The following is a 23,824-nucleotide window of genomic DNA, read 5'->3' on the forward strand; positions in this document are numbered from 1 at the left end:
ATCCAAATCATTTGGGAATAAATTTATTTTCTTCTTCAGACAGCCATCAACACTGGCACATCTGGTTAATTACATAAGTTAAATCATAATGGGCACTGAATGGTGTGACTCTGCTGGTAATAAAGGTACTTTATTGTCTGTATTGCACATTCCATGTGTAATCCAAATGTTGCAATAGGATGAAGTGATAGATCATTGTTTTTCACACGTTATTGTAGTGAGCAGAGGCAAGGTCATTCCTTCCGTTAGTAGAAATCTTCTTTCATGAGGACATACTAAATGTCACATTCAAGCCTGCGTCCCATTTGTTACTCTACTCTTGAAAGAATTGATGTCTTAATCACAATCTCTCACTTCCAGTGATAGTTTCATTAGTTCATGAAGAGCCTCTGTTAACAAATTAAAATAAAAAGGCAAAATGTTTGTGTAGTGCCATTATTCTATTTTGATTAGTTTGCTTAGCGAAACCCTGCATTTTCTATATCAAGTCTTGCATCTTTTCAAATTGGCTTAAAATCTAATTTTATTTGGGTATCTATGATGACTTTTCCAGCTCTTAATGACCCAATTGCGCTTGAATTTATAGTTGCATGGTTTTATATAATCTACTTGCAAAATATATCACCTTAAGTCTGTGATGTTTCTATTTGGACCTTAATTTAGCTCTTAGCAAATTTTAATGCACTCTTTTATTCCTCTTAAAATGCATAATTTGAACTGTTCTTGGCATTATTTTATCTTGCAAATTTTGTAACTTGAACGGGAGAATAATTCTCGCTGCTACTCTTAAAGTAGAGTAATTATAGATTTAATAACTTAGTAAGATGTTACTTGTTCTGAACTGGAGTGCTTTCTGAAGTCTACATCTTCATTTCATTTGCATCAAGGAGATTGCCATATAGCAGAAATCCTAGTCAAGTGGATCAGAACTGAAAAATGTGGTTTCCAATGTATTGTTTTTCAGAGTATTTTCAATTGTGGCTCTCCCATAGAGCAAATTAGGAAATCTGACCAGTTAGTCATTTCCTACATTGCAAAGATTTTGGGTAGACAGAGTAGTGCATTACCCTGCTGTCTTTTGTGCCTCAGTGTTACTGTCAGTTTAGGTAAGTAAACCGCTGTCTCAATTATGATCTGAATTGATGCAAATGGTTGGGTTTTTTTGGAGTTGGTAGGGTGGCAGAGGGGTGTGTGATTGGCGGCTTCAGATGTGAGCTGCTTAGTCTCTCAAGTTGATTCTCGTTTGTTTTTGGAACAGTAGAAGAGTGGGTTGTCTTCTGTGAGACTTTATTTAGCTTTGTTGATGCAGAAGGTGCATTGAAATAACTTCACAGAGGCTAGTGTCCTATCATCAAGTCACACTTTATTTACACGTGAATAGTCCATGACTATAGTACTGCCTTATACAAAGTAAGACACCAGAATGTCAATATCTCTGACCCACAACCTCCTTATGTCAACTCGTGCTCTCTAATTAGATCAGATTAACAGCCCCAATCAGAGAACTCATATTGTATGTGATTCAGCAGATGACGGAAGATGTTGCTACTCAATCCAGGGTGGAGTCAGAGGACCTTGTAGAAAGTGTGTTTTCTTTGTGTTGGTCATGTTTGGGAGAGTGGAGCAATCCGCCTTGATTGCCTGCTCATGATGCAGCATGCTGGGTAATGATAATTTGTTGATTATATGATCCTTACTTCATTAAGTGTCACTTATACTTTGCATTAATGCTTTATTTGGAATCTGTGGAAAACCTTGATAAACAGTTACCTATTGGCCAAAAATTTCAGTAAGCCTTTTATGGACACAACTATCTAATGTTGCCTTTAAACTTTGCGATACCTGATCATCAGCCTATCAACGAGGGGAAGGAGTGGTCGCAGATTCTATATGGAATGTTATGAGCTAAGTACTATTAATTTGGAGTAAATAATGCAAATCATTTGGATTTTACCGGAAACCTTTCATATTTGTTGTATTAATCTGGATTGCACAAATACCTCTATATACAAGGATCATAAATTTTACAGAGACACATTTTTGCTGGCAAAAACAAAAATAGTTGGAAAAGCTCAGCCTGTCTAGCAACATCTGTGGAGAGAAGTCAGATTTAACATTTCGGGTGAAGTGACCTTTCCTCAGCATTTTTGGCAGAACCTTTCTCAAAATATTTTCATCCTCTGCACATGATCCTTACAGCCTTTTTTGGAGTTTTCACATTCATTGACTACGTTAGTTTAACTCTAGCTTGAAATTAATTGCTGGAATAATGTAGGTTTCTTTTAATGATGTAGAACTTAGAAATGAACTTATACTGTTAAAAGATATGAAGACCGGCAAGTGAGATAATATCTAATACTGCATGATGTGACAATGCTGTCCCTTCGACAAAGTTGTGTTGTCTTTGTTTTTTTTCGAGAGGTATTAAAGGCAGAGATTCCGATATGTCTAGAAATGTCTACTTGAGAAGGCTTTTCAAGTTTTTTTTCTAAACACTTGTATAATGAAAGGAGAGTGGCCAGTTCTCCCAGTTCAGGGTTTGGTTTTAGCAAGGAGTCTTTTTGAGGCTGCTGGTCAAAGAAACAGCTCCATGCTGATCCTTTGTCTGACATTTCTCCTGTAAGAACCTGTATTGGTCTTTCCTTTTTTGCCAAGGGGGTGTTTATGGGGATATTGCAAGAATTTGGAACAGCATCATTAAGTTGCAATAAAGTCGATTGTGTTTTAAGATAGGTTAACTTAACCTAAGTTCAGTTTTCTTTTGTTAGTGTTTCATTCTGTGGTCTGTAAATAAATTCTGTTTAGTTTTTTTAAAACTCAATGCTATATTATATCTAATTTCTAATGTTCAGTCCTATTTCTGGCCAGATACTCATAGTCTTTTCCGTAAATGTGATAATTATTTTTCTGGGTGTCCTTTCAATTTACTTTCTACAAGTTTGAAGGGAGATGTTTGAAAGAGGACACCTCATTGCTATCTGCACTTGGTGCAAGTTAATTTATTACTGAATTTACCTTGTTCCATACTTACTCCATAAGTTTTATATCTTGCGAAGAACACTGGGTTCTCAGAATTTTTGAAACCTTGAACATGTTTCCCTTTTATTTCAATCTTCAGCAATGGAATAAGTAAATTATGCTAGTTCTTCCTCAATTCCAGACTCTTCTTAAAACACGTGTTATATTTTGCTGGAATTTTGAAAGATTTATAAATATTTCAACTTGATGTTGCATATACAAGGTTCAAATAACTTAATGAGTCTAGCATTAGTTAGATAGCATACTAACCTATGAGTTTGAATGTTGTTGGAAATCCATCTTGATAATGCAATGTGGGACAGAGGGAGTACTACATTATAAGAGATGCTGCACTGGATTTTCAAAGCAAGGTTGAGAACCTGACACCTAAATAAATTCTGGGTCCTTTCCCTGTACTTAAACTTATCACTTTAATTACATTCCTTTTTCATTTGAATGAGCTGGAGACTTGCTTTATGCCGAATGCCCCTAGAAGACGCCGTTGCCTTTACTAAGAAGAGCAGGCAATTCTCAAAGGCACCAGGAGGATAAACATGGTACAAAATTGTAATGGATGCCAAGTCAGGCTACAGCACTCAACCCAGGATGAGTTGACCCTTCAAATGTCACAAAAAATACCTCTGGAACAATTCTGAAGAAACCACCAACTAGTTTCCCATTCCTTCCCCTTACCCCTTGAAAATTGAGGTTTGTGCCAAGGAATATGGGATCCATTGCCGCCTTCTGGGGATGTAGTTTCAAATAAGATCCATTCCGGCTTCCACTTGCGATTGAAAATCCAGACTATTGTCTTTTGAATGTTAGTCTATGCCCCATCTATCCTCTTAGGTGAGTGTAGTAAATCTCATGGCATTATATTCAAAAAATGCAGGGAGGTTTACCCTGCTATCTTGGCCAATAAATATTCCTTAACCACCTTAAAGATAAATGATCTGGTCATTATTTGCTGCTTATACAAATGCTCTATTTGTAAATTCACTCCATGGTTCCTGCATTGTAGCAGAAACTACATTTTAAAAGTAGTTCATTGTTTGGCGAAGGCGTTGAGATGTCCTGATCATGTTGGGCACTATATAAATGATTATATATTTTCTTTCTCACTGTGATTTTTTATTCACAATGTCTTAGTAACTGTAAATCTTGAGAAATTGAAACTGATCACATCTTAATTTGCTTTTAGCTGGATCCAATTGGCAAGATGAAGCAGTGTCAGCCCTGAGAGAAAATGGAAATAGGAAGTGGAAGTTAGGAGACAAACATGAGAGGGAAAAGAATAAAAGATTATATAGAGGTGGTGGCATTATTGTAATATTACTGGACTATTAATCCAGAGCCCCAAGCTAATGGTGAAATTTTGAATTCAATAAGATCTGGAATTTAAAAAAAATCCAAACATTAAAAAAATCACTAGTCTAATAGTGAGTATGTAAACATTGCCAACTTTCATAAAAATCCATCTGCTTCATTAATTTCCTTTAGGCAAAGAAATCTGCCATCGTTAACCACTCTGATATCTGATGTACATGACTCCAGATTCAAAAATATGCTCAAGTCTTAAATGCCCTTTAAAATGACCAAGGAGGCAGTCAGCTCATTAACCAACAAATGCTGGCCTTAGCATTTATGCGCACATCCTGCATGTAAATTTTTTAAAAAGATAGGGCTCGTTTGGAAGGAGTGGGAAAGGTCTCAATTGGAGTATAACAATTGCAAAGATTTGTTGGCCTGATTGGTTGTAGTTTGTCAAAAAACTTGAAGGCTCTTAATTTGTGTTATTGAAAACAAGTTGTTTTTTTGTATTATACTGATTATTTAATGTGTTTGCTTAGACCAAAATATGCACTGCTGGATGAATGCACAAGTGCTGTGAGCATTGACGTTGAAGGCAAGATATTTCAAACTGCAAAGAATTTTGGGATCTCATTGCTTTCCATTACTCACAGGCCATCTCTATGGTGAGTAGCTACTCCATTACAAAAGCTGGAAAGAAAAATATGCACACACTCTGATCTGTTGCATCATTTTCCATTAGAAACGGGTTTGCAAGCAGAGTCTTGTTCAAGATACAGCATTATAAGACAGTAATGGATGAATGTATTAAATTTGTGTTGATGTACTATTTTAGCCTTTCTTACCTGAGCCAATGCATCAGATACTAAGAAACATTGAATTATATTAATAGGAATCATAATATATTCCAAATATTTTACTCAAAATTTAATGAAGTGCAGTAATCACAATTGATAATTGACTTGACCGCCAAAATATATAAAGAAAATATAAATGTCCAGTTTTTCTTTGAGACAATATTCAAATTAAAGTACAGTTGAAGTAATGGAAATTGAAAAAGTCAGAATTGATGGCAATTTCTGCAAGTTAAGTTCATGTAAATCAGGTCCATTATATGAAATGTCAAACTTTTTTTTATATTTGTTGACTTGATTGGGCATTATTTATGTTTATTATTTCCTGCAATGAGAGCACTATTTTCCTTTGGATAGCTGACATTGCTTAAAATCTGATTCTCTAGGAGTCTGCCAACATTTCTGTAGGCTGCCCCTTTTACAAAAGTGAAAACCTTCTGTTTTAAAAAGTTACAAAACAAGTAATGGCAAAATGTTCCAGGAAATTAACTATAAATTTTATTTTGTAATTGTTTTGTAAATGAATCCCAAAATAGTCTTCACAAATTCTTATAGGAATTAGCCTTTCCGCTATCAAGTACACCTGTGTTTCACAATCCCGCCATCTTCCCACCTTCCCCAATACTTTACTGACCCTATTATTTGGTTGCTCCAGGTCATTCCACTCATGGTTGCAGACCATAGCCCAACATTAGTTTTTTTCTCAGATCATTCTAAATGGACAGCGTTATGACACAGGGATAGCAAACCAGACCAAGTCAGACCCACTAACACTGGATTCACAATATGGTGTACAATCATACAGCAAGGAAACAGACCCATTGGTCCAACCAGTCGATGCCAACCATAATGCCAAATTAAACTAGTCCCATCTGCCTGCGCTTGGCCCATATTCCTCCGAGCATTACTTATTCATGTACTTATCTAAGTAATTTTTAAACATTGTAACTGTGCCCACATCCACCACTTCCTCTGGCAGTTCGTTCCATGCATAAACCACTCTGTGTAAAACAAAAAAGGTTGCCCTTCGTGCCTGTTTAAAATATTTCTCCTCTCACCTTAAAAAATACCTCTTAGTCTTGAAATTTTTCACCTGAGGGAAAAGACACCTGCCATTCACCTTATCTATACCCCTAATGATTTTATAAATCACTATAAGATCACTCCTCAACCTCCTACGCTCCAGTGAAAAAGGTTCAAGCCGATCCAGCCTCTCTTTATAATTCAAATCATCCGTTCCCTGCAACATCCTTGTAAATCTCTTCAGAACCTACTCCAGCTTAATAATATCCTTACAATAACAGGGTGCCATAACTGGACATAATACTCCAAAAGAGGCCTCAGGGCTTATGCCCGAAACGTCAATTCCCCTGCTCTTCAGATGCTGCCTAACCTGCTGTGCTTTTCCAGGACCACACTCTTGATTTCGATCTCCAGCTTCTGCAGTTCTCACTTTCTCCTCACTAATATACTGTACAAACGCAACATAATATCTCAACTCCAAACACTTAAAGATTTGAGCAATGAAGGCAAGTGTACTAAACATTGTCTTAACCACCCTATCTCTATGTGATGGAAACTTCAAAAAATTATGTGCCAGAACTCCTAGGTCTGTCTGTTTTACAAAATTACCCAAGGCCCTAATTTTAATTGTGTAAGTCCTGTCTTTGTTTGTTTTAAAAAAATGCAAGACCTTGCATTTATCCAAATTAGACTCCATTGCCACTCTTCAGCCCATTGATCCAATTGATAAAATCTTTGTTATCTTAGATAACCTTCTTCACTGGCCACTATACCACCAATTTTGGTGTCATCTGCAAACTTACCAATTATGTCTTCTATATTCTCATCTACGTCATTTATATAAATAACAAACAAAAAGTGGACCCAGTCCCGATCCCTGTGGAACACGCTAGTCACACGCCTCCAGTCCGAAAAAGAACCCTCTACCGTCACACTCTGTCTCCTGCCATTAAGACAATTTTGTATCCAATTGGCAAGCTCATCCTAAATTCCACGTGATCTAACTTTACTAATTAATGTACCATGCAGGATGTTTTAAAGGCTTTACTAAAGTCCAAGTAAACAATGTCTACCACCTTATCAATCTTCTTGAATACTTCTAAAAAAACTCAATCAAGTTTGAGACATGATTTCCCTCACACAAAACCATGTTGGCTTTCTTTGTCTGTCCAAATGCATATAAATCCTAACTTCCAGAATCACTTCCAACAACTTAATCACCACCGAAGTCAGACTCACAGGTCTGTAGTTCCCAGGCTTCTCTTTACATCCCTTCTCAAACAAAGGTACAATATTAGCCACATTCCAGTTATAGATACAAATATTTCTGCAAGGGGCCTCACAGTTTCCTCCCTAACTTCCCAGAACATCCTGGGGTGTACTAGATCAGGTCCTAAAGATTTATCCACCTTTATATTTTCTAAGGCCTCCAGTACTTCCACTTCTGTAATTTGAACTGTCTTCAAAACATCAGTATTTATTTACAAGTTCTCTTGCCTCCATCTCTTTCTCCACATTAAAAACCAACACGAAATATTCATTTAATATCTCTCCCATATCCTGAGGTTCAACACTCTTTGATCTTTAAGGGGCCGTACTCTCTCTAGTTGATCTTTTGTCCCTAATGCACTTACAGAATCTCTTTGGATTGTACTTAACCTTTTTTCCAAAGGCTGTCTCAGATCATTTCTTTGCCTTCTTGATGTTCCTCTTAAGAAGGCCCCTACACTCTTTATACTGTTCATGAATTCATTTGAACCCAGTTGTCTATATTTAATATGATTCTTGTGACTGGCTGGTTCAACAATTATTTTGACAATAAGTACCAAACTGTTATGAAGTTGCTTTAATGATACATTGTATTACAGCTACATGAGATTGTATCTTTCTTGAATTCTGGTCAATGCAAACATTGACCAGCACTGGCCTCCCCTTAATGGATTAATACAACATCCATGCAACCAACTGCCACACCTTGAGCATAACACATTCTGGTGCCAAAACATCTGCAATAATTAACCTGCACTTATCTTTCTAGGCCAGTTCCTAAATACAAAATACCAGTTTGAATTTTCTGATTTTTTAACAAAATGCAAGCTGATGTTAAAAATTCAGTTTGATTCTTAACTTCAGCCCACAGTTCCAAACCAAAAATTAGAAAAATAAAGAAAAAGCAGTGATGGTCTGAACAATAGCTTCTATTCAGCTAATTCTAGAGCCTGCCATAATAGTACAAATATCCTTCTGTGAAGATTGAGTTTTCAAACATTCATTCCAGTCATTCTTTGAAGCTTGATGAAGTAATTGAGGATGATCAAGATAAAGATTGATTTAAGTACTAATGACATCAATGGAAATGTCGTTAGCACAGGAACACGTAGTTAAAACAGACCAAGTTAAAAATCAAACAACACCAGGTTACAGTCCAACAGGTTTATTTGGAAGCACTAGCTTTCGGAGTGCCACTCTTTCATCAGATGGTTGTGCACCTGATGAAGGAGCGGCGCTCCGAAAGCTAGCACTTCCAAATAAACCTGTTCGACTATAACCTGGTGTTGTGTGATTTTTAACTTTGTCCACCCCAGTCCAACTCCGGCACCTCTAAGTCAATGGCGACCATTGACACCTTAAAATAGACAGCCATGATCTAAAATGGTAGAACAGGCTTGAGAGAATAGCCTACTTCTACTTTAGTGTTCCCAATTTTGCCATGATACATAAATTGGTTTAAGCAAGCTTCAATTTAATTCATCATCTGTTGATGTCCACATCATTACTTAGAATAGTTCAACACACAAGACCTTTCGGCTTATGTCTGTGCTAGTCCCCTGAAGGAGTAATTCATCTCTTCACTACTACCTTCTTATAGCTTTGCACATTCTTTTCAGATAATAATTCAATTTCATCTTGACTGAACCTATCTCTATCAAACTGCCAGGCAGTTCTTGAGCACTTGCTGTATAAAAATGTTTTTCCACATTCCATCATTGTTTCTTTTGCCAACTAACTTAAATCTGTGCCATCTGGTTCTCTATCTTTGTCCCAAATTATCATGTCCAAAAGCTTTCCCACCACAAAGGTATGCCTGCAGTGGTTGAGTTTATCTTTATACCCTAATTTGAACAAGGGAGTAACATCTATAATTCTCTGGTTCTCTGGCACGGTCCTGATTCAAAGAGTGACTGGAAAATTATGGTCAGTATCTCCAACAGTTCCTACTGTTGCTGCCCTTAATCTCCTTTGGTGCACCTCTTCCAGTTTGAATTAACTTTAAGTATAGACAGCCTATTAATACCTCATCAGTTTTAAATACTTAAATGAACTTCTTCTCTTCCACTGTGACTGTACAGTATCGTCTTCCTCAACAAAGACAGATGTATTCAGCTGGTACCTCAGTCATGCCCCCATGTAAAAATTTACTCCATTCCTCCTTTTACCACCTCTTCACTATTTAATTGCCCATAAAAGACTTTTGCTTTATGTATTTGCTTTTTCAAAACCCCTCTCATTGACTTGGACATGGATTGGCTTGGATCCCATTTACTATCCCCTGAGAAAAAGAACAGGAAATGACATCACAATAGGAAATTACATCATTAACCCAAGGAAACCCAAACATATAAATAGAAAGCAGGAAACACCAGTAGCACTTCATCCAGAGACTCACTGAAGATGTCACCTTGTATGGTGATGAAACTTATGGCTCAATGAGCAAACCTACATCCAGAACCTCAACCTGAGCTATAAATCTTCTCAAAACCCTCGCTAAACCCTCTCATAATAAATTTGGTCTGGCTCTTGGCTACATTATTCACCTGATGTGTATTAAGTAATCTTCTCTTCATCTTAATTTTGATTCTGTTTTGTCATCCAGGAGCTGTAGATTTGTTTGCCCTACCCTTACTCTTCAAGGGACTATATCTTCAAAGTGCCTGAACCATCTCTTTAAATGTAGCCAATTGTTAAGTAGCTGTCTTGCTTCTGAACTGTTATACTCCATTGCAATTGACTTTTACCCTGTTCCTTTGTCTTTTCCAAAGCCAACAAAAACCTTGCAAAACATTACAGCGCAGTACAGACCCTTCGGCCCTCAATTTTGCGCCAACCTGTGGAATCAATCTGAAGCCCATCTCACCAACACTATTCCATTTTCATGACCTTCTGATACAATGATTCCTGTCCCTTAAATGTTCTCCTATTGACACTTTGTCCACTTGGCCCTAGTTCCAAAGCATTACGTCCAGCAATGCTGCCTGTGTTATTGGACTGGAAACACACTATTCTAGAAAATTCTTCTGAACACAGTCTAGACATTCTTTTCCCTCTGTTCTCTTTATATGACGGCAATACTATCATCCCAGTCCATGTTCAGATAATTAAAGTCTCCCATTATAATTAGTTTATAACTTTTGAATAATGTGCAAATAGGGAAGTCATCAAATTATTTCACAGACATCTAAATAATATTTTACATATATTCTGCCAATCTAAATTGCAACTGAGTACTACTACTTTTGTTTTACATCTCCTACATATCTGTCTATGCTCTGCATTCCTTTTCCTAATTTTTGCAATGCATTTTTGTGAACTCTTATTACATACCTTATGAATCCACATGTACATCTATTAAATTTACAGGAAGAAACCTTTTCTTTTCAGTGAACAATGCCGTAAGAAATCAACTTGTATTGATGGAAATTTAATTTCCTCCAAAATTGCTGGAATATCTTCCTGAACATTGCACTTCTTGTAGAATACAAATGGCTATTATTAAGTTACTGAATGATATAAAGGAAGCTGATGCATTTTCTCAAAATAAATTGATCATGATACAGAAAAGCAGCAAAAACAAGTCAAATGGTTTGTTTTAATCTGAAGTTTCAGTATTTGTCAGTTGGAAAGCAAATCTGTAAGATTAATTTGATTTGATGTTTATAGGAAATACCACACACACTTGTTACAATTTGATGGGGAGGGTGGCTGGCGATTTGAGCAATTGGACATTGCTACTCGACTTTCACTGGCTGAAGAAAAGCAGAGACTTGAGTCTCAACTGGCTGGAGTGCCTCAAATGCAGCAACGACTGAATGAACTGTGCAGAGTTTTGGGAGAAGATTCTGTACTAAGAACCACTGAAATTGAAGAATAGTGACACTGAAAATGAATGTGAATAACATGACAAAAAGATTTACAAATGAATTGCATGAGACAAACAAACTAAATAAAACAATCTCCTATTTATTAAGGATCAATAACTAGTTTCTTCCAGTACAACAAATAACCTTATATTTCCTTTGAAATACTGTGATGTGTTAACTCTCTTTTTACAGGTTTATGTTACTGCATTGTTAGAATTTAGTTAATTTAAAGACATTTTCTTAAAAATATTATGAATGTTATGAGGAGACTAAAATTTATATTCTGCCAGGTATTGTTCCCATTCTTTAAATGCAATTAAAGGTTCTGCATCAATTGTTTGAACAAAAATATCATGAAGTATCATCTGGTACAGCAAGTGGCCAGCTTAGATTTTCAAAAGGATGATGTCACCTCAGCACTTGTTTAGCACTGTGCCCAGGATGTTCCTTTATAACTAATATACTTTTTCTATTTTAATTCTAAGAATTCAGTGTTTGAGGAAAAGAGGAGAGGTTCTTCACTATGTTTTTGATTTTCAAAAAATTGAATAAATGCAGATCTCAACAGTAAAAGATCAAGAACTCTAACCATGTTTTAACATGAATATCCATTCCCTTTTTGCTCTTATTACAGAACTGAAGTAAATACAACTTCATTTCTTGCAACTCCCATCTGCCACTGTATGCTTTCTCTGATTCTTGGTATTTCAAAAAATAAGACTGTTTACCTTTAATATTAATAACCACTATAGTTTATATAAAACATGGATCTTTTGCTACAACAAAAGTAGTATTATTTGGACATGTTTATCTGCATTTTACAATGGGACAGTCTAATAATGGAGTTTAACTCCTCACAGAATTTGTTTTCTCTCTGTATTTAGTATTCTTCACACTTGCACCTGGATACCAAGTCTTTGTATTATTTCCTGTTCTTAATTCTTTGAAGAATGGAGCTACTGAATTTCTTTGTTGCATCCACTTTGATTTGTTCATTCCCCATCAGGATGGTGTAATTGGTGAATTTTACAACTAATGATTGGCCAACAGGACATGGTGCAGGCTTTCTTTGCATCTGTCCTGATACAAAAAAACTGAGTGCAAAGTGTTCCATCTAGAGTTTATGAAACTTGTGCACAGAGGAAAATTATAGTTCAGATGACAATCAAAGCCAGTATTTAAACCTGTAAGGATAAATGTCAGTCTAAAATGTATCATTGGAGCTCCTGGGTGTCTTTTTCTATTTGCTTTTAACAAAAACATGTTGCTTTTGAAGTTGCATTTTTATTCATTGTATTAAATCATCATTGGTCCATTTTAACTTTTTGTGTTTATGTAAGTGAGATTGAATTCTAAATAAACAGGTCATTTATATCGATGTGACAAAGCTTGCTTCAATATTTTTTTAAAAAAGTAATTAGACCATTTTCTGTGTCTGGGACAGAAATTGCCAGTAATATTCTGTCTTTGATTGCATGTTTGTATGCTGTAGAATATTGGTTTCCCACAAGTATTGTTAGTCCAGTTAATTATACTACAGCACCTCAACCCAACTTTATATTCTCAATCTCTTTTGCATGATGCATGCAGTCATATAGCAAGTAAGTCAGTTCTGTAAAAGTATTATGGCGTAGCAGTTCCAACAAAATATTCATATGGCTGGACCAGGATGTGACAGATAAAAAGCAGGTGCACAGGAAACAAGCAAGACTATTTATCCTCATGTGAGTTACAAATTAATTGCATTTTATGCTGTGATGGAAAAAAGTACAAGAAACTTTGGTTTGAAATTCGTCTCTCGTAGTGATGCAAAATAAGCAATCCCATACAGCTCACTATATTCATTTCTATCGCAGTCTGTGAAACAGAATATCAGCTTCTGCATTTAATGAGCAGCTGAACCATGCTTTCTGATTTGTGCAACTGCCTGAAACAAATATCTACCCCTACATGTTTTGAATGTCTATAATTTTTGACGTAATTCTGGTCAATTGATCAAATACCAAATCTCAAGTTTGGAAATTGTAGGCCCAAATATAGTAAGCTTGAGAGTAGATAAGGGAAAATCTATGTGATCAAGGCTTACTTTGGATAGATATAGTCAAATTATGAAAAAAAATGGATGAGGTAATGCACAACTGTAGGTCAAAAGAAAAGCAGCTACTCAAGATTTCTTAAATGTGGTCTTCTGCTTCTAACAGCTAATATTAGCCAGTCTTTCTTTGAATTTTTAGACATGGTAAAGGGAATTGGACTAACATGCAGAAATGTAATATTAAAATGCAGCAGGCAGTATTTTTAATATTTCATAATTTACCAACACAGGCAATATTTGTATATGATGATAAATTTCAGTATACTTGAAATACCACTATATCAGCTTCCATTTTGTACTGTTTGGAATTAATACGTAACCTGACTTGTAAATATCTTCAGAAAGAATAGCTTTTGCACAGTGCAGAGGGCAAATCGTTTAATCTGAATCAAAAATTTACCTCAAATGAATATGAACTCTGTTCTGACATTTAAATTGCTGTTTTATTTCATCTGTAAGTAAATGCACCATATTGTATTGTATTTTGGACAACATACTAGTTTCATTGTTAAATTACAATAATTAAAATTTCTTATTTATCATGAACATTTTTCCATTTTTTTTTACTATAAAGTGAATCTTGTGACTTTTAAAGTAAATCAAAGCAGGAAGGGTTTGCACTTATACAACAACTTTTGTGTCCTCAGCGTGCCTAAAACGCTTAAAAGCCAACGATGTACTTCCGTAAAGTTGTTGTGGTTCTGTTCGCCGAGCTGGGAATTTGTGTTGCAGACGTTTCGTCCCCTGTCTAGGTGACATCCTCAGTGCTTGGGAGCCTCCTGTGAATTATTTCTGTGATCTTTCCTCAGGCATTTATAGTGGTTTGAATCTGCTGCTTCTTTACTTCTGTAAAGTATAGAAATACAGCAAATGTGAAGACAGCATGGTCCCACAAACAGCAGTAAAATAATAAATAATGTGAGTTTTCATGACGTTAGTTGAGGAATAACTATTAATCAAGGCAGTAGGGAACTCCCAAGCCCATCAAGTTGTACAGAATGATATATTTGGTCCATGTCCAAAGAAGGGGTCACATTTTAATCTCTAATAAAAGAATCTACATCTCGCATTACAACTTTCAGGTTTGTACTGAAATGTTGCCTGTATTGCATATCTGAGTCTACAGTAAGATTTGAACCCACAATCGTTCAAATGAAAACATCATGGTTTTGATTTAGCCCAGTTGGTTGAATTGCTAGTTTGTGATGCAGAATGATGGCAATAGCATGGGTTCAATTACCGCACCAGCTCAGGCTACCCTGAAGGTCTTGTTTTCTCAACCTCTCCCTTTGCCTAAGGCATTGTGACCCTCAGATTAAACCACCTCCTAATGAGAAAGTAGCCCAATAGACTGGTAGGACTATAACAACTTTACACTTACCTTGGTACTGTTCACTGTAAAACATTTAAAACTAGTTGATTCTTTGTTAGTTTTTAGCAAATAGAGAAGCATGATTTTCTATATCAGACACTGACTGAAATTAGCAGATAAAGCTAGATTTTACTGAACAAATTGTTCTATAATGTATTTACTACAGACTGGGCATGTCATTTTGCTGTTCGGGTGCTGCAAGCCCAACAAGAGTCAATCAGGATGTTGAGGTATTATTCATGGCAGTGATTAATGCTCTTCTTGCTCCCTGCCTCCAAACCTTCCAGGCCTACCCAGCCAGAGAAGACACACCCAATGAGTTAAACGCCTTTGTCAACGTATTAAATTCTGCTTTTTGATTTCATCCCCCTCTCTGGCTATGTTAGAAGACTAAATCAGATGGTTTGTGGTGTGCTTTTTTCCTGAACTGTGCACATAACTTCTTCACGAAGGCTATCTGCTTCCAAGTCCACCTTCATATTTCTCAACTTTGTCCAGATCTCAGATGAAATCCATATGTATTCCAATTTTACTGTACCTCACTGACAATAAAGAAATCAATCAATACTATCTTACTGTTATCGATTTCACTGCTCCTCATTCCAGACTATCACATGAAACTTTTGGAAGCTCAAGTATATCCAAAACTCTGACTGTATCCTAACTCCTGCCTCCTATCTTTTACCCATCATCTATACGTTCACTGACTTAGAACAACAATGGCTCAATTTTAATATTCTCGTCCTTGTTTTCAAATTCTATGGCCTCACCCCTCCCAATTTTTAAAACTCATTTAGCCTAACAATTTCCTTTGATCTGTGTGTTCATCTGGCATTTTACACATCTTTTAAGAGCAGCTTATTCTCTGCTACCTGTTGCATTTGCCCCAAGCTCTGAAACTCCCCCTCTGAACTTTTGTACCTCTCTGTTCCTCAAAAACTTACCTTTTAACTTTGTGATAATTTCTATGTTGATTCAAACAACTCTCACGACTCGTGGCTCCATGCCTGTTTTCACGATAGACCAGGTGGAAAAGCTGCACCGGGTGGGGTGAGGTGACTTAATAAGGACTAATTGAACATCCAACACTCTGGAGTGTAACCATAACTGATTACAATAAAAACCTTGTCACCACCCACAATCAGCCAAGAATTAATTTGCTGGATTAGAAAGAGTAATGGAAAATGTATGATTATATGGAAAGTAGGAAAATGCAAGAAGATTTTCTCCCCCCCCCCCCCCCTCTCCATCTAGCAGAGACATTAGGGACCAAATGTCAACTATCAGAGTGCACAATGCTCGACATCGCTTTGCTGATATTGCTGACTTGCCCAGATGCCACTGTTTGACAGGGATGGAAGATGAGGACTATAATTCCTTGCCAAAATCCCTGTGATAAACAGAAATGAAAGGTGAGGACAATCTTACATACCTATGGGCCAGTGTTGAACAGGCATGAAAGGAAGGGACAGTACTTCATTGGCCAAATTTAATGTTGAAGGGGGAGAAGTGTTAAGGTGAGCTCAGTCCTACCTTGCCCAGTTGTCTATGTTGAACAGGGATGGAAGATATGCAGGGTGTTACCTTGCTCAGGTACAGATGTTGAAAAGTGGTAAATATAGGGACAGCCCTAGTTTGCCCAGGTGTCAGTATTGAACAGGGGTGAAGGGTGAGCTCAGTGCTACCTTGCTCAAGTGTCACTGCTGAACAAAAGTGGAAGGAGATGATAGGTACTACCTTGTCCGGGTGTCAGTGTTGAACAAAAGTGGAAGATGAGCTCAGGACGCCTTGCTCCAATATCCGTTTTAAGCAAAAGTGGAAGGTGAGGACAATATAACCTTGTCCAGTTGACAAATGTCGATCGGGGTGGAAGCTGAGGATGGTGCTACCTCATCCAGGTGTCACTGTCAATTGGGGTGGAAGCTGAGAATGGTGATACCTCGTCCAGGTGTCAATGTCTATCTGAAGTGGCAGGTGAGGACAATGCTACCTTATTTAAGTGTCAGTGTCGATCAGAGGTGGAAGGTGGGGACACTTACCTCATCCTGGTGTCGTTGTCTATTTGGGATGGAAGGTGAGGACAGTGCTACCTCATCCAGGTGAGCTCGACCCTGCACGTCACAATAACGGTCAGCGCCGTGATTGGTTGTGGGAGCCGTCTATCACAGATGAGGCGGGTTACCTTTGCCCCCGCCATCTCCCCCACCCCTCCATGTTTTAAATCGCCACTGGCTTCGTTCTCATTTCATTTTTGATGATAAAGATCAGATTTGATTGGAAACCCGATCCGGAGAAGCGCTCGGTGGCACCGCTGCTGCTGCTCCTTCCTGACGCACCTGACAGCGGAGGCGGGCTGGAGTGAGGAGGGAAGGCGGTCTAAACCCTGCCCGGCCCCCCGGCGCGGCCAGGCCCAGCCCCCAGACTCCGTCTCCCCGGAGGCCCAGCCCCCCACACCAACCTGCCGAAGCGAGCGCATTGCGACGCCAGCCCAGGCCGAGGCGGGTGGCCCGGTGCCCTGAGAGCTCATTGACGACGGCTGCAGGAGGGGAGGCCGGGCTGAGTCCAGCCCCTATCCTCCCCTCCCCCATTCCCTGTCCCTGTGATTCAGCTCTGAGCTCCCATGGCTCCCGCTCGGCTGTGCTGCTGCTGCTGGTACAGGTAGCAGGGAGTTGCTGCACCCACAACAGCCGCTCGAAGCTGTGACACTGAAAGGTTTGGATTGTCAGGATCGGCTCGGGAATTAGAGACAACGCAATGGCGGCGCCTGCTCAGGATGACTGCTGTGTCCGAGTTGCTGTAAGGTGAGGGGCGGCGGCCAGTCTATTCTTCGTGATCGGCGTATCTCCTCAGCAAACCGCTCTCTCTTCTGCTACCTATCGTTCACATACACAGGGCCTATTAAAGTCTGCGTTTTTACTGTTTGATCGCGGCAGGACTGCAACATCGTGTTCACAATCTTGGCTGCAGAATTAAAATATCTTTCTGCAGCGTGCATGCACGTCCTTAAGGATTCTACTGTCGCATGTAATATATTGGTCAGATTTAAACTTGGAATTGCTAGATCAAGATTATTGAATTCATAAACTTTTTTTGCGTTTTTTTCCTCCTCTGTAGCGCACTCAGTTCGTGGGATAAAGAATAGCCCTATTTTCAAATATATCACCTACCATTTTCCCTCCGTCTAAATTGCGTATGGTTGACAAATGATGTACTGTTTTTTTTCTGGGGAAATAAATGTCTCCACATTTTTTTTGCATAGCGTTCAAGAGCATGCCAGTTTCCACATGTAGCCCTATGATGTCCAGCTCTACCTAACCACACCGTCTCTCACGACCTTTGATTTGTCACTCTTGCTCGTGTCAACGTTCGCTACTGGATAAATAGAAATACTCCCAAGTCATTGCTGTTGATGCTGTCCCCGGTCACTATCAAGCCATTTGCAGCTTGGGTCGTACAGTGGTTAGGTTAGAGTGGTGCTGGAAAAGCACAGCCGGTCAGGCAGCATCCGAAGAGCAGGATGCTGCCTGACCAGCTGTGTTTTTCCAGCACCACTCCAATCTAGACTCTGACTTTCAGCATCTGCAGTCCTCACTTTTGCCTCGTACAGTGGTTAGTACGATTGCCGGGTTCAATTCCGCCCTCAAGCGACTATCTGTAGGGTATGCACATTTTCCCGATGTGCGTCTGGGTTTCCTCCCACAGTCCAAAGATGTGAAGGTTAGATAGATGGACAATTTACCATGGCCAATAGTGTCTAGGGATGTATAGGTAGGTGAATTAGCCATGGGAAATGCAGGGTTACAGAGATAGGGCAGGAGGTGGGACTGGGTAAAATGCTGTTCAGAAGGTCAGTAGGAACTCAGTGGGCCAAATGGCTTGCATCCACACCTAGGGAACTCTGTGATATGCAACCTTGGCATATCAGAGAATGCTGGAAAAGCTCAGCAGGTCTAGCAGCATCTGTGGAGAGAAGTCAAGAGCTAAGTTTCAGGTCAAATGACCCTTCCTCAGATCTGAGTTAGTTCCTCCAGTTCTGAGGAAGGATTGCTCGACCTGAAACATTAACTCTGATTTCTCTCCCCAGATGCTTCCAGACCAGCTGAATTTTCCAGCGATTACTGTTTTTGTTTCAGATTTATAGCATCCACAATTATTTTATTTAGTTTCTTCCAGAGATCGACTTTGGACCTTATCCTTTTACAATAGGCAGATTTGGCAGTCATTTCCATCATCATTTCTGTCTGCTTCATCTTAATTTATTGGCTGAAATCATTGTTCATGTCTTTTGTTACCTTCAAACTTGATTGTTCCAGTGCTCAGTTCCCATCACCCTCTTGTTTTCTACCCACTATAGCTTGGAGTCATCCAAAAACTCTGCCATGACTGTGTAACTTGCACATAGTCAAATTCTCCTATTACACTAATTTTCAGAAACTATTTTGGCTCCTCGTACAACAACATCTGTTATGAAATTCTCATTTTCCTTTTCAAACCCCTTTATGACTTTGACTTTTCTCTGTACCATCCTCTGTAACATTGCTCTTTTTCAGATCTTTGTACTGCTATTCTGACCTACCATGTGTTTGTGTTGCTCCATTGGAAGCTATTGCTTAATGTCTATCAAAGCGCTGAATTCTACATTGCTCTCTCTCTCTCTCTCTGTCTCAACCTTCATCCTTTTTAAGATGCTTGATAAAATACTACTTCTTTGGTCAAGCTTTTTGATATATCTCCAGTGTATCTTTGTGTGGTTTAGCATCATATTCTGTTTAGCATACCTGTCTAGTGTCTTGGGTGCTTTTTGAAGTTAAAGTTGTTGTATAAATACATCTTCTCCTGTACCAGTTTGTCACAACTTGACCACAATTATAAGCCATGATTATTATGTTTATTTTTCTTCATTCTAGATAATCTTATGAGATTCCTATCATTAATCACTCCTTAAGCAGATCTTGCATCTCCTTTTGATTGGTGTGCCTTTATCTATTTGGTATCAAACTCGAGGTAGAATCTGATTATTAAACTAAAACATTTATTGCTTATATTGTGGTTTGATCTTTGTGATAAACTTATTACAGTGCAAAAGTGTTCTAAAAAGTTCTTTTCTCTAGAAGCAGCAAAGACATTTAATTGGCATTAACTTTTCATTTTAATATTAACTGTCGAAGAGTGGTACCTTTAATCTTAAAACCGGAATCGCCTGAGTATTGAGCTGATGAGTACCTGCCCCATTTTAAAGTGGCCTACAGCACAGAAAAAGGCCCTTCTGTCAGTTGAATCTGTACTGGTCAAAATTAACCACCGAACGACTTGGGTTATATTCTTGTGTAACTTGGCTTAGCAAATCTAAATCTACAGTTTTAGATTCCCATCATCCTACTGAGATATTAAAGGGTTAATTTGTTCTGCTGATCTGCAGGAAATTGGATGTCCTGAGGCTAGGGTGGGATGCCTCTAACTTAAAGGTAGATTGCAAGGAATTTATATTCCCATCTCTTGTCATTCTGAGCCACTTACATGGCCATTTCCTAGTTATTCAGAGTGAATTTACATTATCATCCCCTACTCAGAAATCAATAAGATCATTGCAGTTGGAATTTTGACTATTTCCTGCAGTTAAAAAAGATTTAAAACAGATTTGACCATTTAGGGGTGATTTACATTATATTGTTTCTGGAAATGATGTGGTCACTGCATTGTGTCTTCAGTGCCATGTGACTGGGAGATTGTGTTGTGGGCATTACTGACTGATGTAAAGATCTTGTATAAAGGAAGGACTATTGGTTTGTTCACAGATCTTTGACAGGGCTCCAAAACCCTGCAAAGTGTGTTAAAGGGTTTTTGCAGAAAACTTGTTCTGTACTGTGCTTAATAAAATTTTGGTTGTTCACAGAAGTTGACATGTTTCAGTTGTAAAGATCTCAAGAAAAAAAGAACCTAACACTGTGGGTTAAAAAATGTTTAGATTAGATTGGATTCCCGACAATGTGGAAAAGGCCCCTTCGGCCCAACCAGTCCACATCGACCCTCCGAAGAGTAACCCACCCAGACCCATTTCCCTCTGACAAATGCACCCAACATTATGGGCAATTTAGCATGGCCAATTCAACTTTGGACTGAGAGGAAACCGGAGCACCCAGAGGAAACCCACACAGACACTGGGAGAATGTGCAAACTCCACATAGACAGTTGCCCGAGGCTGGAATCAAACGTAGGACCCTGGTGCTGTGAGGCAGCAGTGCTAACCACTGAGCCACTGTGCCACCCTCATCCTCTTTTAAAACTCCTGTCGACTACCTTAAATCTATGCACTCTGATCATTGATTTCTCGACAAAGGAGAGCTATTTCTTGTTGACTTGTCATAATTTTATACTTCTCAACCATGTTTCCCACCACTGGCTCCAGTTCTCTGTGCTTCAGGGAACACAGCCTCAGTCTATCCAAACTTTTTGAATAACTAAAATTCTCCAGCCAATGCAACATCCTGGTAAATCTTCTCTGCACCCTCTCCAGCGCAATCTCATCACTCCTATAATGTGGATTCTAGAACTGCACACTAAGCTCTTGTTGTGGCCTAACCAACCTTTTATACATCTGCTCCCTCCTCTTAAACTGTCTGGCTTGGCTAGCAAGGGCAAGTATCCCAAATGCTGCCTTAATCACTTATCTATCCACCCTGCTAACTGAAGGGGCGACACATTCTCCTACAACCAAGATCCCTCTGATCTTTTTTACTTTCCAGGGTCTTACCATTGTGTTCCCTTGCCTTGTTTGTCTTGCTGAAATGCAAAAGTTTACACTTAGCTAGATTAATTTTCATTTGCCACTGATGAGCCCATTTGACCAGCCCTTCCAAGTCCTCCTGTATCCTCCTCACGAGTTATCACCCAACCAATTTTTTTATTACCTATGAATTTACTGATCAGTACTCCTTCGTTCAAGGCTAAATTGCTTATTTATGCTACAAACAATGAGGGCCTGCAGACCCCGCTGGATACTGGCTTCCAGTAACAAAAACAACCATCAATCATTATCCTCTGCTCCCTGCATTCAGGAGAAAGTGAGGACTGCAAATGCTGGAGAGTCAGATTCGAAATATTCTGTATTCTGTTTACCAAATTTACTTGGATCTCGTGACCACTTCCTCAAACAACTTTAGTTATAGCTGTCAATCAAACTACTAAGAATTATTACGGATGCTTCAAATTATTTAATTGAACTAATTAGAATACCATAATCAATTTGACCAGTTTCAAATATTATCTATGAGAATGGTCTCGATCTAAGTACAATTAAAATACATAAAGCGGAACCATCTTCTGTGGTCTGCTTGTTTACTTGAATGCCACTGTATCCTTAGGCTGCTTAATAGTGTTTTATGGGTGAAGATGATCTAAAATTGATGTTACATGTAGAATAATCAGTCAAGCTTAATCTCTTAAACCTTATTTTTGTTTTGAGGTTGGGCAGAGTTATTTCTCAGTGTAGTTGTAAATCAATAAAATATTCGATGATTTTCATTACCTATGCAACAAAAGTTTTTTAACATAATACACAAGATTTTGATCTTTGACAAGTCACTGAAAATGTAGCTATTGCAGTTATACAAGTGAAGCATCTGAAGGGTTGATGAACCAGTTTGAGATCAGTGTAACAAAGAAATTCAAAAGGGTGTTGTCAAGTCCAAATGATACGAAAGATAAGTTTGAAATGAGAAAGATCATTTAACTCATAAGACATCAGTTCCACAGCCATGTACATGCTACCCATGTAAAATACATTCCAAATACTCCATTTTAAATTTACTTGTGTTATTAACAGCACATGCTACTGCTTCTAAGAGCATAGCTCAGAGGCAGTTTACAAGGGTTGCCTGAGTTATCCTTATGATGCTAGGTTTGGGCATTTTTAAGCTTTGAAATACTGCGGTGGGAAATTTGAGAATCAATCTTTAAAGGGTAAATATTTAATTTTCATTGATCCTGTTGTGTCTTTCTCTGTGAGACAGTATGCCAGTTTGAGGTGTGCTTTTATCAATGGCTGGTGTATTATTTGAGTTAGAAATCACTGTTGATGAGATCTGTGGCCTGTTCAAGGAAACAGTTTTCCAATTTTGCAGTTTGTGCTATTTGTGTAATGGAACAGAGCATAATGTAAACATATGTTTATGCAGTGATAGCTCTGTCTTGCAGTACAGTAATAGAATAAATAGAATGTGTTGTACTCTGTTTTATCCCAAGAAATTGGTCCTTTTTCTTTGGTAAATTACCCTACTCCTGGCACCTTTCCCTGCAACTGCAGGAAGTGCAAAACTTGCGCCCACGCCACTCCCCTCACCTCCCTCCAACGCCCCAAGGGATCCTTCCACATCTCTTAGAAATTCATCTGCACCTCTCCCAATGTCATTTACTGCATCCGTTGCACCTGGTGTGGTCTCTACATCTGAGAGACAGGATGCCTTCTTGCGGGTTATTTCAGAGAACATCTCTGGGACACCCACACCCACCAACCCTACAGCCCGTTTTGAACACTTCAACTTCGGCCGCCCCCGTCCCCGCCCCTGCCCCCACCAAACTCCATCGAGGACGTACAGGTCCTGGGACGCCACCACTGCCAAACTGTTACCATCCAGCACCTTGAAGAGGAACACCTCATTCCGCCTTGGGACCCTGCAACCACATGGGATAAATTTGGATTTCAGTAGTTTCCCCCCCACACACACACAAGTTATTCCAAGTCCCAAGCCTCCAACTTGGCACCATTCTTTGGACCTGTTCATCATTTTCCCCTCTGACCTATCACCTTCTCTCTCATCTTCATCCACCTATCGCTTTCCCAGCTAACCCACACCCCCTCCCATTTATCTCTCATTCCCGACCCACGAGCCTCATTCCTGATGAAGGGCTTATATCTGAAACGTCAATTCTCCTGTTCCTCAGATGCTGCCTGACCGGCTGGGCTTTTCCGGCACCATGCTCTTGACTCGTACAGGACACTTGTGAATATAGGGCC

General features: G+C 38.8%; 2 protein-coding genes across 5 annotated transcripts in view; both read left to right on the top strand.

Annotated features, from left to right (window-relative positions):
* Window positions 1-12,731, top strand: part of LOC122561656 (ATP-binding cassette sub-family D member 2-like) — a 90,397-nt gene extending 77,666 nt beyond the window's left edge. The window contains exons 9-10 of the mRNA XM_043713607.2: window positions 4,869-4,994; window positions 11,145-12,731. Coding sequence (XP_043569542.1) covers window positions 4,869-4,994; window positions 11,145-11,355 — 337 coding nt within the window. The 3' untranslated portion in view covers window positions 11,356-12,731. The remainder of the gene's footprint in view (window positions 1-4,868; window positions 4,995-11,144) is intronic.
* Window positions 12,732-17,285: 4,554 nt separating this feature from the next.
* Window positions 17,286-23,824, top strand: part of kif21a (kinesin family member 21A) — a 146,246-nt gene continuing 139,707 nt past the window's right edge. For 2 of the 4 annotated variants that reach the window (XM_043713606.2, XM_087999610.1), the window contains exon 1: window positions 17,286-17,612. In XM_043713606.2, the coding sequence (XP_043569541.2) occupies window positions 17,566-17,612 (47 nt within the window). In that variant the 5' untranslated portion in view covers window positions 17,286-17,565. The remainder of the gene's footprint in view (window positions 17,613-23,824) is intronic. The other 2 variants (XM_043713604.2, XM_043713605.2) reach the window with 2 other exon arrangements.

The sequence above is a fragment of the Chiloscyllium plagiosum genome, unplaced genomic scaffold, assembly GCF_037043375.1.
Source record: "Chiloscyllium plagiosum isolate Xiang-an unplaced genomic scaffold, Cpla_swu_hap1 HiC_scaffold_23, whole genome shotgun sequence".
Classification (NCBI taxonomy): Eukaryota; Metazoa; Chordata; class Chondrichthyes; order Orectolobiformes; family Hemiscylliidae; genus Chiloscyllium; species Chiloscyllium plagiosum.